Source organism: Phoenix dactylifera, unplaced genomic scaffold (assembly GCF_009389715.1).
Source record: "Phoenix dactylifera cultivar Barhee BC4 unplaced genomic scaffold, palm_55x_up_171113_PBpolish2nd_filt_p 000121F, whole genome shotgun sequence".
In the NCBI taxonomy this organism is placed as follows: domain Eukaryota; kingdom Viridiplantae; phylum Streptophyta; class Magnoliopsida; order Arecales; family Arecaceae; genus Phoenix; species Phoenix dactylifera.
In genome coordinates, this window is record NW_024067689.1 from 864902 (window position 1) to 882604 (window position 17703).

At 51.6% G+C, this 17703-nt stretch overlaps 1 protein-coding gene across 2 annotated transcripts in view; it reads left to right on the top strand.

The window, feature by feature from the left end:
* Positions 1-565: 565 nt before the first annotated feature.
* The window catches only part of LOC103716005 (protein timeless homolog), a 32110-nt gene continuing 14972 nt past the window's right edge, over positions 566-17703 (top strand). The window contains exons 1-8 of one of the 2 annotated variants that reach the window (XR_005507203.1): positions 566-899; positions 990-1142; positions 1302-1461; positions 2120-2435; positions 3110-3247; positions 3375-3567; positions 3664-3794; positions 4758-4976. Coding sequence is in view for 1 of the 2 variants with exons in the window: in XM_008803832.3 (XP_008802054.2) it covers positions 797-899; positions 990-1142; positions 1302-1461; positions 2120-2435; positions 3110-3247; positions 3375-3567; positions 3664-3794; positions 4758-4976 (1413 nt within the window). In the remaining variant the exon portion in view is untranslated. The remainder of the gene's footprint in view (positions 900-989; positions 1143-1301; positions 1462-2119; positions 2436-3109; positions 3248-3374; positions 3568-3663; positions 3795-4757; positions 4977-17703) is intronic. The other variant, XM_008803832.3, reaches the window with a different exon arrangement.

Here is a 17703-nt window from a genome sequence, read left to right on the forward strand (position 1 = left end):
AAGAAAGACCTCATGGATAGAATAGACGTCGTAACAATGAAAAAGATGGATGGAGAGATTTGACGAGGAAGGAAGAGGACGATGCATGAAATTTCATTCTTTTTATTTTTTTAAATTTCATGACCAACGATGCTATTAGTAGAAAAAGTTTCCAACTTTGGGACTTTCACTCAAAGATAGACATTAGAGAATAAACGATAAAATAGAAAGTCTGCACTATATAATTTTTTTTTTAGGTGCTCGCCCATATAATTTTTATTCATGCGGCGTCGAGCGGAACATGCGCGTCATATTTCGGCTCGATAGCGTTAATCGTTCTTTGCCACTTGTGGGTCGGTGGTCGCAGTTCTCATACGGTGAGTGACGGTGACCATATCCCGCTTCTTCCGAAATAGCGCCTGTATGTCAAAATCGCACGTACGATTGACCTCATAAAAAAATTTCGATGCGGGAAACCGTCGACGGTTGCGATGATTTCCCCCGTGCCGCCGCGGCAGCAGATTGGAGTTCGCTATTTTGGAACCGACTTACCTCACAGCGGAAGGCGCGGGAAAATGACCAAAATCTCTTTCGGCGGGAATATCCTCTCCTTCTTTCTCCCTCCCTCCCTGTCCCTCCCTATAAGAATTCCCCGACTGCTGTATCGGTCTTCGATTTTCCCCTCTTTGCTCTTGATCGTCCTCTCGCTCGCTCCATTCGTTTCATTCCCTCAACCCTAATTTTGCAAATCTTGGAACCCTAATTCGACGATCGTTCCAAGAAATCCTAGGTTGGGCCAATCAATCAAGAAGAAGGGATGGACACAGAAGGGCTTTCGATCATCTGCGCGGGCCTCGGATTTGCCGAAGAGGACGAGAACGGGATTGTGACGGGCTATTCTAAGAGCGAGTATTGTTTAGGTGGGGTTCCGAATCTTGAAGACTTAATCTTGATTGATGCTCTTCCTATTTTCTTGTTCTAATATTTTCCTTTCTTGGTGATCTTCTTAGATAATTTAAAGGATCTGCAGAGATTTCTCCGACGAGATGATCCGCAGCGGAGAGATGTATTCAAACAGATTTGCAAGTGGAACACGGTGTCCCGTGATTTGATCCCGATCATTGAACATTATCAGAGCGATTGGCATTTGGTGATCGGTGCCGGTGATTTTTCTCTTCCTTTTCTTTTTCATTGAAAAAAAGATTGAATCTTGTCAACTACTTCTTTTTATCAGCTTTCTTTTTTTGTCTTTTCTTTGTTCAAGAAAGACTATTGCCACATTTAGTTTTGGTAATCAGTTTTATTCTTTCTTGAATGAGCAGTGAAAATTTTGGTGTTCCTTACAATGCCTATAGATCCTGCATCCGATGATATTGCACAGCAGATAGAGTATCTGTGGGATTTAAAGGCTGCAATGACACGTAATGTCACGGTTGCGGTCATAGTCTCTCTTCTTGAAGACCCGTTGGAACATCTGGAATGGTAGGGGTATAAGTCTGCATGCTTTTGTTTCTTGTTTGCATGATATTTGATTCTTTTTCCTTTGGTCTAATTTCATCGAACAATTTTCTAAAGATGTTAGACCTATGAATAATCAGACTGAGATATCATCTATGATGTTTTCTTGTGCATTTAAGAATTATGTGTTCAAAAAACATAAAATATGTTTATAGATATCCATCAATTTTGGGACCAATTGAAAGCAAGAAAAAGAAAGACATGCTATTAGTTAATTAATATGTAGCCTACATGATTTTCTCTGCTATAGGATTGGAAATTAATCTCTTATTGACATTAAAGCTAGAAGACTAATTATGATGAACCTTCATGAACACCAATTGATACCTTTGTTGGCTAAGCTTATATTCACTGTTGTCTGATTCTGGGACCAGTAGCTGGCAGCATTATGTGTCTACGTACGTTCTTTACTAGTTTAATAAACAAACAGACACTATACATCATGTGCAGTCAGTAGTATACATGCATTTAAACACACTTTTGAGTCTTTAAAATTCAGACCCTTTATTTGTTTCATAGTTTTTGTCGTACTGTTCTTTTTATTTTCACTCACATATAATGGATAACTAACTCTTACAATTCCAATCTTATATTTCCTGTTTCAACATTGGATGTCAACCAGCAATGCATTTACAGAGGACGACTGGAAGCTGGTTCAGCTTGTGCTTACCCTTTTTCGAAACCTCCTAGCCATCCAAGAAATTACATTGCAGCAGAAGACATCTGGATCCGCTACTCAGTTTATGTGTCTGACAGATAGATTTCTGGAGCTCATGTTTCAGGAGAATGTTATGGACTTGATCTTAGTACTCACCCAGCATGTTGATTCTTCTGCTTATCTTCAGCAAGACAATTTGCTTTTACTGGAGATTTTCCACTATATTGTTCTGGGTCGGGACCCAGAGTTGATTGCTGGAGCTTCAAGACAGGGTTCCAAGGTCTGTTCCCATCTTTTTCCTTCTGTCTGTGGCTATCCCTGTTCTTCTAGTACTTCTCTTTTGAATTTGCATATTATTGATGCAATTTTTTTACAAAAATGATAATGTAGTATGAAATAGAGCAAATTTTGCAAGTTGATTTATACTTGTAATAGAAGAATAACTCCCAAAAAAATATTGCAGATTTTGTTTAATGTCAGTGCATTGTCATTTTTTTGGTGGAGAGTCAATATCCCTCTAGTCCTATTCTTGATGCTAGTTAGGGATGAATGTGCGAGCAGTCTATATAATATATGTGAACAATATAAGTTAGTATCTCTAATTCTATATGTGATTTTGATAATTAACTAATATTCTGTTTATTATATGTCTCACATATTGGTACGATCTCAATCTCCTGTTTTTTCTGAGAGTCTCTCATTCCAGTCCTGGCATCATTTTGTATGAATAGCCATTTACTGGTTGATGGAGAGGTTTGGCTGTTGACAGTATCGCTTTAGTAAATATTTTGAATTTATCTTATATCTCATGTTTCATTATTGTACAGTTTTGACTTCCGAACAGCATCACTGCTTAAGCTTGATAATTATTAACCTTCCAATATATGGTTTGTAACTGGTGCCTTGTTTCGCTTGCAACTAGGAATTCCATGTAAAAGTGGCATTTGTGTGCAGGTTACTGGAGATATCACAACTTCTGTAGATTCTCTCAGGTCAATTATGGAGGAGGAAGGGATAAAAAGAAGGAACATGAGGCTAAGGAACTTTGAACGTCATTCACAATTTAGTGGAACATTTACCTGCCTTACCATGGTATGAATTTTGGCCAACTGCCAGATGGCATGAGGAGATTATTTGCATTCTAGCCAGGCAACTGATTTTGTCTTTGTTATCATTATTATTATTAATGTTACTGCTGCTTTTCTTTAATTGCTGTTAGGATGGCTCTAAAACATTATTTAAAGGCAATCCATCTTCTGCCTCTGGAAATGGCTTGCTAAATGTTCGTAAGGTTCAACGAGGTCCATTAAAAAGAACTGCATGGGATCATGGGAGCTTGTCTTTGCCAAAGGAGAGTACTTTGGAGTTGTTACACAACTTCTTGAATCAGTTTCTATCAGGAGGCTACAATGGTAGGTTTGCTGAAATGAATATTTTTGACATCTTGGTTTCAATTGCTTGCCATATTTCTCTTTTATGTATTCTCATGCTGACCTACTGCTCAACAGTTTTGATGCAGTCCCTTCGTGAAGATATCAATAAGGAGCATCAATCCATTCAGAACACTGATGTCATTACATTTTTCCAGCTTGCTCGTTTTGTTTTAGCTTTTCAATATCGGAAGGCCTCAAGTTCAAAGGTGGGAATAGAACCGAGGGTTTGAAACTTTGAATCATATCTTTATGTACTTTGGTCCTACTGATTAGTTTCAAGCATAATTAGGCGATGACTGCATGTGCTTAATGCTCCTTGTAGAATTGTTAAGTTAGAGTTTCTTGTAACATGATACTCTAGAAAAACAGCAACATCTTTTGTCTCTGTTGGTATCTCAATGAATGCTTGCTATCAAGGAATTTCTACATTTAAAAGGCTCTGCATTTTGGGGGAGATTTTTTTACATGATGATCCAAATGCAAACCACATTAGAGGAGGAAAAGGAGCAAGTAAATATAGAATAATCTTTTTCATGTTTTAGAGATGTAAGGTTTAGTAACAAGGGGTTTACTGTTTCCCTATGTTTCGCCGGTCTCTTTGTTTTAGTCATGATTTAGCTGACTAAGGTTCTATTTGGGATTGTTGTTAGTAGAAGAGCTTTTGGAAGTAGAACTTCTGATATCTGGAAACTCACATTTTGTTCCTTATGATTGGACATCAATCTTTTGACTTGTGTAGATTTGTTGCAATGAACCATGTGTAGTTCAGTTGTCCGTGCATTTGAAACATTGGTGATGTTAATGAGCTTTTCTTTTTCATTGTGCTTTTAAAGTTTTATTCTTATGAATAGAGGAGCCATTGAGAAAGTTGGTAATTTAGTCTATGACAATGCAGCCATGCTCATGTTAATATGTATATGGAACTTTTATTTTCTTTTTTTATGCATGTATATACATGCATACCTGCATAATAATCACATATATATACATGCATGCGCATAAACACACACACATATAGATTGAAATATGTATGTATGCAGATGCATACATAGATTATAATATTTCTTATCATATGTATTTAGTCACGCGTCTAGTTAAATATACTTTATTCTTTCTTCTGTCTCCTGTCAATTAGCAGCGTTCAATATGTATTCAAATTATTTCTTCAGAAACCTGGCATAGAGGGACCTACATCTGAGGCTTTGCCTGACCACGAGAATGTAGAAAACCTATCATTCCATGGGAATTTATGTGGACCTATTGCAGCAACCATTAATGAAGCCATGTTCCTTTTAGTCATATCCAAGTGGCGTGAGGCTTTTGAGGGATTGAAAGAAACTAATAACCACAAATCTCTATCAGCTGCAGGATCTCTGATGAAAAGCATGGTGAGTACGCATACTATGCTGCTACTGCTTAAATTGACATTATAGTGTACTTGTTTAGATTTATCAACTTCATGAAGTGAGTTTAATTTCAATGCCCTCCTACCTGCGCATAATTGTACATATGTTCATATTGAAGATGCATGGAAGCACATAATTGTGCATTTCATGTTTGAGATACATTTTTATAAAGACAACCTGTGGACTGGACCTAATGCTCAGACGTTTATTGTTTTTTTTTGAAAAGAGGAACTATATTTTTAAGTTCCAAAATGAGTTTAAGAATGCAACTGATTTCTTGGAATGATTTGCTTGAATTAATTATGTGATTATCCATGTGTAATAAAAATAACCAAACAACTCGGTAAGAAAGATTAGCATAACAGAAATCTCCAAAAATATTTGAATTTGAAGTATAATGTTAATATTCAACATAATGAGAAAATAAGCAACCAGTATGTCTCATATGAAGTATCAATTCAAGGCTTTTTATACTTGAAAGTGACCCTTCAATTATCAGGATATGCATATTTTAGGCTGCAATTGCTGAAATTTTGTGAGGTTTGTGTAGTATGCCTTGCAGTCTAGTTTCATGTCATTAGAAAATATTGCCCGATGCATAATAGGTGATTTTATATATCCACAAAGTTTGTTGATGCCCATTTTTAAAATAAAATAAAATAAAATAAAAATGAATCTAGCTGTGCGTCTTGCCTCACAATTGACAAAAGCATTAGACATGAATCTGTTAGCTCAATACTAGGACAGTCCTTTGCATCATGCCAAGCCACTGAATATACTTTGGTGTTTTGGGTTTGAGTACCAATATATAGTGAGGATTTGATCTCATTGATTGATCTACTAATGCACAATGGGTATATACTGGAATACTTAAGCACAGTGTCATGAGATGATTCCAATTATGATGGTGCAATTACAAGACAAGACAACTTAGGATTTCTAAAATAGTAATAAAATAGTTTTTCTGTAACTTATAAGATAGGAATCCAATTGGAATATCTAATGGTTAGAGGGGAAGGATATAATGAGGGAATATTTGGGCTCCGAACTTCACATTTGGCACATCAAATTTGAAGACCCACCTTAAAGATTCTTGATGTAGTGTATCAAGGCTCTCAGCATTGTTATATATGTATTATAATTTTAGGGTTTTTCTTTATTTGTCTAAGTGAAAAGGAGCACAAGAAACAGATGCAGCAAACCAGTAGATATGTCAGTTATACAAGGATGCTAAGAGGACAGCGGGAGGAAGCAAATGATGAAAAGAAAAATTTATAACTAAGATTATGTTGCTGGTGGTCCAAACCGAGAACGATTGGCACAGCGGTGTGAACGGGATTCCGTCTGAGCTGCCTTGGTCGATGTTGATTGTGCTCCACCTTCCACCGGAAAACCTGCAAGCAAGCCTCGCACCACCACTGGGGTAGTGGGGGCCCTCCGACGATCAAGTCAGAGGAGATTGGAGGAGGAGGAGAGATGATAATAGCAAGCAAGAGAGTGCTCTGGAAGATATTGCTTACCCCCCCTTCTCCCCCCAGCCGCATATATACCTGGCTGGGGGGTCTCTCAGGGGGGTTTGTCATCGTGGGGCGCGATGGAGTGGCCACTGACATGGCCGTTACAGGGCGTCGTGGAGCAGCGCTGGGTACGGCCATGACAGGGCGTAGTGGAGTTTCGCTTTGTACGGCTGATACAGGAGATCGTGGAACAGCATCGGATACAGCCGTTGCAGGGAGTAGTGGAGCAGGAGGCCTCGGCGTGCCTCTGGGAAGCAGCCTGTCGTTATCAAGAGATCTCCGACTCGGGGTCGGAGTGCTGGATCAGGGGGCAGCCGACTCGGGGTCGGGCTGCGGTGCTGAGGATATCCGACTTGGGGTCGGATTGCTAGATTAAGGGGCAGCCGACTCGGGGTCGGGCTGCGAAGCCGAAGATGTCCGACTCGGGGCCGGACTGCTGGATCGAAGGGCAGCCGACTCGAGGTCGGGCTGTGGAGCCGAAGATGTCCGACTCGGGGTCGGATTGCTGGATCAAAGGACAGCCGTAGTCTTCATGGGCGCGCGTGCCGGTCACGTGGAGCATGGCGGCTTAGTTCCCCCGTAACAGTAGCCCCCCACTTCCGAGCCTGGAACCAGAAGGGGAACGGGTGAAGGGAGTGATGCTTCGAGGTTGCCGCCATCCCTCGGAGAGGCGCGTGCGCTTCGAGCTCTCCGCCTTCTTTATGGCGTATGGCGGTTGTTGCTGACCTGGCAGTCTGAGGATTTCGGCGGACATCCTTCCTTAATGGTGTCGATTCGCCTTTGGGGCGCGAGCGACCCTTCGGCGGCCAGGCGTCCTCTGGCGTCATCGAGGCATCACCCGCCTTTCCGCCTATTTAACCGGGGGCCCTCCCCCGTCCGTCTTCCTCTTTACAGACATTTTCGAGTTTCCCCTTTGCGCTGCCGTTGTTGCCGTCGGGCTGTTCGCTTGCTTCTCTTTGACGCTCTCGGAGCCGTTCTTCCTTCTCTTCCGGTGAGTTACCCCATTCTTCTACTTAGGGCTCTCCATACTTTCTCCTTTTGTACTAGTGTACCCCAGTCGTCCCGGTCTTTCCCCCCTTCTTGTCCCCGTCCTGACCGTAGGTTTATTGGCCATTAGGAATGGGCGAAGTGAGAGCGGACCACATTAAGTCGGAGCTGGTCGCCGAAGACTTAGACAAACTCGTGGCTCGGTACCACCTTCCCGAGGCCTGCAACGTTACGCTCCCGGGGCCTGAGGAGAGGATGTCCCATCCTCCTCCAGGGAAGATCGCCATCAATGAGGGCATTCTCCAGGCCGGGTTCCGCTTTCCCCCTTCGGACTTAGTCGTGCAGGTACTCCGGGGTTTAAGAGTTGCGCCGACGCAACTGGTGCCGAACTCGTGGCGTGCCCTGACGGTCTTCCAGGTTCTCTGCCGCATGCACGAGATTCCCGCCACTCTGAATGTTTTTTGGGAGTTCTACAGCCTGAGTGGCCACCCCCAGGACAAAGGGTGGTGGTGCTTTGCGGCGCGGCGAGGGTGCGGCCTCGTCAAAGAGGCTCCTTCCTCCATTCACGGCTGGAAGGAGCGTTTCTTCTTCATCGATGTAGATCCCTCTTGGGAAATCAGGGCGACCTGGGAGACGCCGATGAAGTCCCCGATCGGCCTATCGAGACTGTCGAGGGAGGAATCCGATGGCTTGGCCGCCTTGAAGGGGTTGGTTGCCGAGGGCCAGCTCCCCCCGGTGGCCCGCCTTATTTCCGAGGATACCTTGGTGAATGTCGGTCTGAGCTCGGTCCCCACCGACCGTGAGCCCGCCACCATTTCTTTTTTGACTCTTTTCTCCTCTTTCGTCTCGTTCTTTCCTTCGGTTTCTCAGCCCTCGACCATCTCGTTCTTGTTGCAGAGATTGACGACGTCATGCGGTCGGACAAGGGACCGGCTGTTGGTAGGTCGTCCCTACTGGAAGCGGTCCGGAGGAGGAAACGAGCTCCTCCGAGCGGGGCCCCGCTGGCGAAGAAGTCCCGCAAGGAGGTGCCTCCGACGCCGACCGACGAGTCCGGGCCCACCGATCAGGGAGACGCCGTGGGCACGGACCGGCAGCTGACGCTGTATCAGCCCTCCGGTGGTGAGACTGCCGCTATTCCGGAGGTATCATCCGAGCCCGCTCGAGACGGACGGGTCGGACGTGATCGGTCCCCGGCCCGGCCTTCGACTCAGCCGGCTCCTGATGATTCGAGGAGGGACGCGCCGAGGCCTCGGCCGAGCGGGGCCCTATCAATTCCTGGAGTGACCCCCGCCCCGAGCACAGTCAGCAGGACTCTTCCCCAGGCGATGGATAAGGGTAAGGCTGCAGAACCACCATCCGGCTCCGGGGAGAAATCGGGGTCGGCCTTCACTACCGATGGCGCCCGAAACCTCATCAAACAGTGCTGCTGGAGAAGGACCGTCGGCGGGTCCGGGAGTTGGGGGTCTCTGACGTCGGGGCTGCCAGCTGTGTCTGTCTCATGTCGGTGAGTGTTCTTCTGGCCGCTTTTCACCATTTATTAGCTCTGTTGTTCTCCGCCTGACGCCCTCACTTTTCCTATCTCTTAGCTCGCCCAGTACATGATCCGTCTAGAGGAGTGCTACAAGGAACAGGCGGGGCTTCTGGCGAAGGCCGAGGACCGACTGAAAGCAGTGGAAGAGGGAGGCCAGGCTGTGGCGGGCAGGACGACCGGGGACCTCGAGGCGAGGCTCCGGGAGGCCGAAGAGCGGGCACTCGGCTTCGCCGCCCTCGAGAAGCAACTGTTGGAAGCTCGGGAGGAACTCAAAGTCGCCTCGGGCCTCGAAAGCAGGGTTAAGAAGGCGGAGGAACGAGCTGAAAAGCAGTCCCGGAAGGTCGCGGACTATCGAGAGAGGTGGGAGAAGGCTCAGCGGTCTGCCGACAGCGCCCGCAACCGAACCCGGTCTCTTGAAGCCAAACTGGGCGAATTGGAGTCAGCCTTGGAGAGGTCCCGCGCGAACGACCAAGAGCTCCGTTCGCGCCTGGAGGAAGCTGAGGCCGCTCGCACTGCTGCCGAGGCGAAGCATAAGGAGGCTCAGGCTAATCTGCTGAGGGTCTCCTCCGAGGCTGAAGACCGGATTGTGGCGAAGGTCTTGGAGGCTAAGGCTCAGATTACGGAGCGAGCAGAGGCGGCGCTGGCCGAGAAGAGAGCGGAGATCGGGCGCCAGGCGGTACAGGCTTATCGTCAGTCCGCCGAGTTCACCCGTGATATGTCGGAGGCGGTACGGGCCTATCGTCAGTCTGACGAGTTCGTCCGTGACGCGTCGGACGCGGGGTCCGAATCCTTCATCTTAGGCTTCGAGGAGGGCCTGGCAAGGGTGTCGGCTAAGTACCCCGAAGTTGACCTGAGTGGGATTTCCCTTTTCGACTCCTCTCCGGCGCCATCGCCTGCTGATTCTCCTACCGCCTCCCTACCCCCTGCGGACGAGCCCGACGCTCCCGACCCGGGGGTTCCTCCAAGCTGACCTCTTGTACCTTTCGTTGTCCTCTTTTTTTTGTATGTCGGCGTTTTGCCAAATTGTATGGGCCTTGGCCCTGAAACAATGAAAATTAATACAAGTCGAATGTTTCTTCATCTCGCTTTCGTCCTCCTCTGTTTTTTTCTTTTTAACTCTTGGCAGCGTCTTGCCGACTCCTGACTCTCGAAGTTCTTCCGGCCCTAAGCCAGGCATCCGAGGGTTAGGCCTCAGGAAATTCTTCCGGCACTAAGCCAGGCGTCCGAGGGTTAGGCCTCAGGAAATTCTTCCGGCACTAAGCCAGGCGTCCGAGGGTTAGGCCTCAGGAAATTCTTCCGGCGCTAAGCCAAGCATCCGAGGGTTAGGCCTCAGGAAATTCTTCCGGCACTAAGCCAGGCATCCGAGGGTTAGGCCTCAGGAAATTCTTCCGGCACTAGGCCAGGCATCCGAGGGTTAGGCCTCAGGAAATTCTTCCGGCGCTAAGCCAGGCATCCGAGGGTTAGGCCTCAGGAAATTCTTCCGGCCCTAAGCCAGGCATCCGAGGGTTAGGCCTCAGGAAATTCTTCCGGCGCTAAGCCAGGCATCCGAGGGTTAGGCCTCAGGAAATTCTTCCGGCACTAAGCCAGGCATCCGAGGGTTAGGCCTCAGGAAATTCTTCCGGCACTAAGCCAGGCATCCGAGGGTTAGGCCTCATCCGAGGGTTAGGCCTCAGGAAATTCTTCCGGCGCTAAGCCAGGCATCCGAGGGTTAGGCCTCAGGAAATTCTTTCGGCACTAAGCCAGGCATCCGAGGGTTAGGCCTCAGGAAATTCTTCCGGCACTAAGCCAGGCATCCGAGGGTTAGGCCTCAGGAAATTCTTCCGGCGCTAAGCCAGGCATCCGAGGGTTAGGCCTCAGGAAATTCTTCCGGCACTAAGCCAGGCATCCGAGGGTTAGGCCTCAGGAAATTCTTCCGGCGCTAAGCCAGGCATCCGAGGGTTAGGCCTCAGGAAATTCTTCCGGCACTAAGCCAGGCATCCGAGGGTTAGGCCTCAGGAAATTCTTCCGGCACTAAGCCAGGCATCCGAGGGTTAGGCCTCAGGAAATTCTTCCGGCGCTAAGCCAGGCATCCGAGGGTTAGGCCTCGGGAAATTCTTTCGGCGCTAAGCCAGGCATCCGAGGGTTAGGCCTCAGAAAATTCTTCCGGCACTAAGCCAGGCATCCGAGGGTTAGGCCTCAGGAAATTCTTCCGGCGCTAAGCCAGGCATCCGAGGGTTAGGCCTCAGGAAATTCTTCCAGCACTAAGCCAGGCATCCGAGGGTTAGGCCTCAGGAAATTCTTCCGGCACTAAGCCAGGCGTCCGAGGGTTAGGCCTCAGGAAATTCTTCCGGCGCTAAGCCAAGCATCCGAGGGTTAGGCCTCAGGAAATTCTTCCGGCACTAAGCCAGGCATCCGAGGGTTAGGCCTCAGGAAATTCTTCCGGCACTAGGCCAGGCATCCGAGGGTTAGGCCTCAGGAAATTCTTCCGGCGCTATGCCAGGCATCCGAGGGTTAGGCCTCAGGAAATTCTTCCGGCACTAAGCCAGGCATCCGAGGGTTAGGCCTCAGGAAATTCTTCCGGCACTAAGCCAGGCATCCGAGGGTTAGGCCTCAGGAAATTCTTCCGGCGCTAAGCCAGGCATCCGAGGGTTAGGCCTCAGGAAATTCTTCCGGCACTAAGCCAGGCATCCGAGGGTTAGGCCTCAGGAAATTCTTCCGGCGCTAAGCCAGGCATCCGAGGGTTAGGCCTCAGGAAATTCTTCCGGCACTAAACCAGGCATCCGAGGGTTAGGCCTCAGGAAATTCTTCCGGCACTAAGCCAGGCATCCGAGGGTTAGGCCTCAGGAAATTCTTCCGGCACTAAGCCAGGCATCCGAGGGTTAGGCCTCAGGAAATTCTTCCGGCGCTAAGCCAGGCATCCGAGGGTTAGGCCTCAGGAAATTCTTCCGGCGCTAAGCCAGGCATCCGAGGGTTAGGCCTCAGGAAATTCCGCTCGTTGGTCGGCCAAGGCTGGCGCAAGCCGAGGCGACCGGTCGGGGCTTCAGGCTAGTCTGGTCCCGGGATGGTCATCGGGTTAGCCTGGCATCCGAGGGTCGAGCCTCGGGAGATTCCGCTCGTTGGTCGGCCAAGGCTGGCGCAAGCCAAGGCGACCGGTCGGGGCTTCAGGCTAGTCTGCTCCCGGAATGATCATCGGGTTAGCCTGGCATCCGAGGGCCGGGCCTCGGGAGATTCCGCTCGTTGGTCGGCCAAGGCTGGCGCAAGCCAAGGCGACCGGTCGGGGCTTCAGGCTAGTCTGCTCCCGGGATGATCATCGGGTTAGCCTGGCATCCGAGGGCCGGGCCTCGGGAGATTCCGCTCGTTGATCGGCCAAGGCTGGCGCAAGCCAAGGCGATCGGTCGGGGCTTCAGGCTAGTCTGCTCCCGGGATGATCATCGGGTTAGCCTGGCATCCGAGGGCCGGGCCTCGGGAGATTCCGCTCGTTGGTCGGCCAAGGCTGGCGCAAGCCAAGGCGACCGGTCGGGGCTTCAGGCTAGTCTGCTCCCGGGATGATCATCGGGTTAGCCTGGCATCCGAGGGCCGGACCTCGGGAGATTCCGCTCGTTGGTCGGCCAAGGCTGGCGCAAGCCAAGGCGACCGGTCGGGGCTTCAGGCTAGTCTGCTCCCGGGATGATCATCGGGTTAGCCTGGCATCCGAGGGCCGAGCCTCGGGAGATTCCGCTCGTTGGTCGGCCAAGGCTGGCGCAAGCCAAGGCGACCGGTCGGGGCTTCAGGCTAGTCTGCTCCCGGGATGATCATCGGGTTAGCCTGGCATCCGAGGGCCGGGCCTCGGGAGATTCCGCTCGTTGGTCGGCCAAGGCTGGCGCAAGCCAAGGCGACCGGTCGGGGCTTCAGGCTAGTCTGCTCCCGGGATGATCATCGGGTTAGCCTGGCATCCGAAGGCCGAGCCTCGGGAGATTCCGCTCGTTGGTCGGCCAAGGCTGGCGCAAGCCAAGGCGACCGGTCGGGGCTTCAGGCTAGTCTGCTCCCGGGATGATCATCGGGTTAGCCTGGCATCCGAGGGCCGGGCCTCGGGAGATTTTGCTCGTTGGTCGGCCAAGGCTGGCGCAAGCCAAGGCGACCGGTCGGGGCTTCAGGCTAGTCTGCTTCCGGGATGATCATCGGGTTAGCCTGGCATCCGAGGGCCGAGCCTCGGGAGATTCCGCTCGTTGGTCGGCCAAGGCTGGCGCAAGCCAAGGCGACCGGTCGGGGCTTCAGGCTAGTCTGCTCCCGGGATGATCATCGGGTTAGCCTGGCATCCGAGGGCCGGGCCTCGGGAGATTCCGCTCGTTGGTCGGCCAAGGCTGGCGCAAGCCAAGGCGACCGGTCGGGGCTTCAGGCTAGTCTGCTCCCGGGATGATCATCGGGTTAGCCTGGCATCCGAGGGCCGAGCCTCGGGAGATTCCGCTCGTTGGTCGGCCAAGGCTGGCGCAAGCCAAGGCGACCGGTCGGGGCTTCAGGCTAGTCTGCTCCCGGGATGATCATCGGGTTAGCCTGGCATCCGAGGGCCGTGCCTCGGGAAATTCCGCTCGTTGGCCATGCGCCTGTCGCTTGCAGCCCGACGGGGTTTCTCCGTGGCCAGCTGCGATCGTGTTTCTCCTCTTCTCCAAGCGTTGCCTGGGGAACACCAGAAGGGCATTAAACGCTAATTGATGCGTTACCTGGGAAATCGGATCGCCAGTTGCTGCTTGCGAGGAGTGTCAGTTAAGCGGCCGCGATGCGCGCGTTCTTCGAGGCGGATGCGGCCTGGGCGCGAGCGGAGATATGTGGACCCAGGGGTACGTGCCACCTGGAGTGTCCTGCACAAAGAATGCAATTAAGGAGAATGACGCTTAGGAAATCGCGGGAAGATACGCCTCGAGAGCCAGAACGGCTCCGGATTCAATGCGTCCGCATTTATGGGAGCCACCCGCATCGGAACGACCGGGGGGCTGCAGTTTGGCTATAAATACAGGTGCAGGTGCGATGGAGTTTGCCAAGCCGGAGCTGTTCAAGTTGCCATGGATCGTGGACCTTCTCTCTGGCGCATGGCTGAGAGACTCCTGCCGAAGGAACGGGAGGCGCGCCCCTCGCGACTTCAGCCAACTAGCCGTTTCATCTGGGATCAGCAAGGAGGGTCTCCCCGGCGGAACTCCGCTCTAGGCGTTTCATCCGGGATCACATCTCCCCTCCTTGAAGTTCAGCCTCCCGATTGAGCTCTGCACCAGACGCCTGATCCGGGACCGCGCCTCCATATGCTCTTCCCCCTTGTACTCCTTCTCTCCCCTAACACTGGGGAGGACCGGAATATCCCTTGGAGGTGGCGTTCCTCTGGAGGCAGCGGGAGCTTCGTCGGCGGCGGCTCCTCATCCTCTCCGTGGGGCGTGGATGGCGCCTCCGGTTGGAGGCAGTGTGGACTTCTCCTTCGTCCACTTCTTCTTCATCCGCGCTGGCTCTTCGTCTCTTTCGTGAGACGCCGATGGCGCCTCCGGTTGGAAGCACCCACTTCCGACGGGATTGCAACCGCTTCAGATGGAGGTTTCGGGATCCCAGATCTTCAGTTCCTCGGAGTCTCCACCTCTTCTTTACTTTCTTTACACCCTAATTCCCCTCTGGGAATTCCTTGTAATCACACGAGCACGCCGTTGTAACCAGAAATTATTGAAATGCAAAGTGTTATACATTTTTGAACTGTCTTTCTGGCATCGTCGTTCTACTGGTAATACATCCGCAGGTTAGCGGAATTCCAGCTCCTTAGAATTTCTCGACCATCTAGGGCCTCCAACTGGTAGGAGCCAGGTCGGTTTACCCAGCGAACCTTATATGGGCCTTCCCAATTTGGCGCTAGCTTCCCACCTTCCGCAGGTCGAGATGCTTTAGCTCGCCTTAGCACCAGATCTCCGATTCTGAAAAGCTTCGGTCGGACCTTGGAGTTGTAATATCGGGCCACCCTCCGCTGATACATCGCCATCCGAACCTGCGCCATTTCCCTCGCTTCTTCCAAGAGATCCAGGTTCCCTCGGAGTTGTTCCGAATTGGCCTCGGGTCGGTGCGCGGCCACCCGAGGTGAGGGGAGTCCGAGCTCCACGGGGACAACGACTTCCGTGCCATAGGTTAGGCTGAAAGGCGTCTCCCCGGTAGGGGTCCGATGCGTGGTCCGATACGCCCAAAGGACATTCTCGAGTTCTTCGACCCAAGCTTGCCCCGTCCGACCGATTCGCGCTTTGATTCCTTGGAGGATTGTCCGATTTGTGACCTCGGCCTCGCCGTTGGTTTGGGGATGCGACACAGATGTGAACCGATGCTCGATCCCGAACTCCTCGCAGAAGTCACGGAAATGCTTGTTGTCGAACTGTCGCCCATTATCCGAGATGAGGACCCGAGGTACCCCAAATCGGACAATGATGTTCTTCTTCACGAACTTCCGGACTTGCACCTCCGTGATAGTGGCCAGCGGCTCTGCCTCCACCCACTTGGTGAAGTAGTCGATTGCAACAATCAAAAATTTCCGCTGAGCTGAAGCGACGGGGAATGGTCCGAGGATATCCATTCCCCACTGGGCGAAGGGCCAGGGTGCGGTGATTGGTGCCAAGGGGACAGAAGGGACTCTCTGGACGTTGGCGTGGCGCTGGCAGGCGTCGCATTTCCGTACATGATCCTTTGAGTCCTCCAACAAGGTAGGCCAATAATAGCCTTGCCTCATGATCTTATGCGCCAAGGACCTAGCCCCCAGGTGCGATCCGCAGATGCCTTCGTGGACTTCGCTGAGGGCGTAGGCCGCTTCCGAGGGGCGGAGGCACCTTAAGAGGGGGGCGGTGAACGAGGTCCGATACAGCCTCCCTTCATAGAGTACGTAGTGGGCGGACTTCATGACGAGTCGCCGAGCTTGATCTTCGTCCTCTGGGAGGATCCCTTCGGCGAGGTAGGCGACGAGCGGGTCCATCCAAGATGGCTCCGGATCAATCGCCATCACCGCTCCGGCCTCGCCGATGCTCGGGGCATCCAGGGTCTCCAGGTAGATCGCCCTCGATAAGTTGTGCGCGTCTGCGCCCACCAAGCGGGACAGCCTGTCGGCCCTGGCATTTTCGCTTCTTGGGACCTGCTGAATGTCAACACTGCCGAGGTCGGGAATGAGTGCTTGCACCTTCCAGACATAGCTCTGCATGGTCGGGCTCCGAGCCTCGAACTCCCCTCGGACCTGCCCGACCACCAGCTGGGAGTCGGTGAAGACCTTCAACCGCCGGATGCCGAGCTCCTTGGTGAGTTTGAGTCCTGTGACTAGGGCCTCGTATTCCGCCTCGTTGTTGGTCACTGGAAATCCGAACCTCAAGGCATACTCGGCTATCACTCCATCGGGACTGGTAAGGACCAGCCCGGCCCCTCCACCTTCGGGGTTCGACGACCCATCAATATGAAGCGTCCAGATTGGGAGGTCGAGGCTGGGTGTTTCCGGCGGCCTAGGTTCCGCCTCCTGCACAGTGCACTCAGCGAGGAAGTCCGCGAGCACCTGGGCCTTGATGGCGGGTCGGGGCTGGTAGCGGATGTCGAACTCACCAAGTTCTACTGCCCACTTCACCAGCCGTCCCGCATTCTCAGGATTGCTGAGGATCTGCCGCAGTGGTTGATCGGTCAAGAGGGTGACAGGATGAGCCTGGAAATAGGGGCGAAGCCTCCTGGCCGCGGTGAGCAGCGCGAAGGCGATCTTTTCAGCCTTCGTATACCGCGTCTCGGCATCCCGTAAGACCCGGCTGATGTAGTACACAGGCTTCTGGAACTTTGCCTCTTCCCGAACCAGTACCGCACTGACTGCGGTTGGGGAGACCGCCAGATAAAGGTAGAGCATCTCCCCTTCTTGCGGCTTGGACAGCAGGGGAGGAGACGCCAAGTATTCCTTGAGCTGGTCGAATGCTGCTTGACATTCGGTCGTCCAGAGGAAGTCTTTCGGGCGTTTCAACACCTTGAAGAAAGGTTGGCAGCGTTCGGCCGACTTTGCCACAAATCGTCCGAGCGCGGCGACCCTCCCAGCGAGCTCCTGAACCTCCTTCACTTTGGTCGGAGGGGACATATCTTGGATAGCCTTGATTTTGTCAGGGTTGGCTTCGATCCCCCGCTGGTTGACAATGAAACCGAGGAACCTCCCGGCCGAAGCGCCAAAGGCGTACTTCGCTGGGTTCAGCTTCATGCGAAACTTCCGCAGGGTGGCAAAAGTCTCCTCCAGATCCGCGATGTGCTGGTCTGCATGGCGGCTCTTCACCAGCATATCGTCCACGTACACCTCCATGTTCCGGCCGATTTGCCCTTTGAAGATTTTGTTGACGAGGCGCTGGTAAGTGGCGCCAGCATTCTTCAGACCGAAGGGCATTACCTTGTAACAGTACAGCCCCCGGTCTGTTATAAAGGCAGTTTTCTCCTCGTCCTGTGGAGCCATCATTATCTGGTTGTAGCCGGAGAAGGCGTCCATGAAAGACAGCAGCTGATATCCGGAAGTCGCGTCGACCAGTTGGTCTATCCGCGGAAGCGGAAAGCTATCCTTGGGGCATGCCTTGTTCAGGTCGGTGTAGTCGACGCACATCCTCCACTTTCCGCTCGCCTTCCGGACAAGTACGACATTTGCCAGCCATTCGGGGTAGCTGACCTCCCTTATGAATCCTGCCTCCAAGAGCTTGTCTACCTCCTGGTC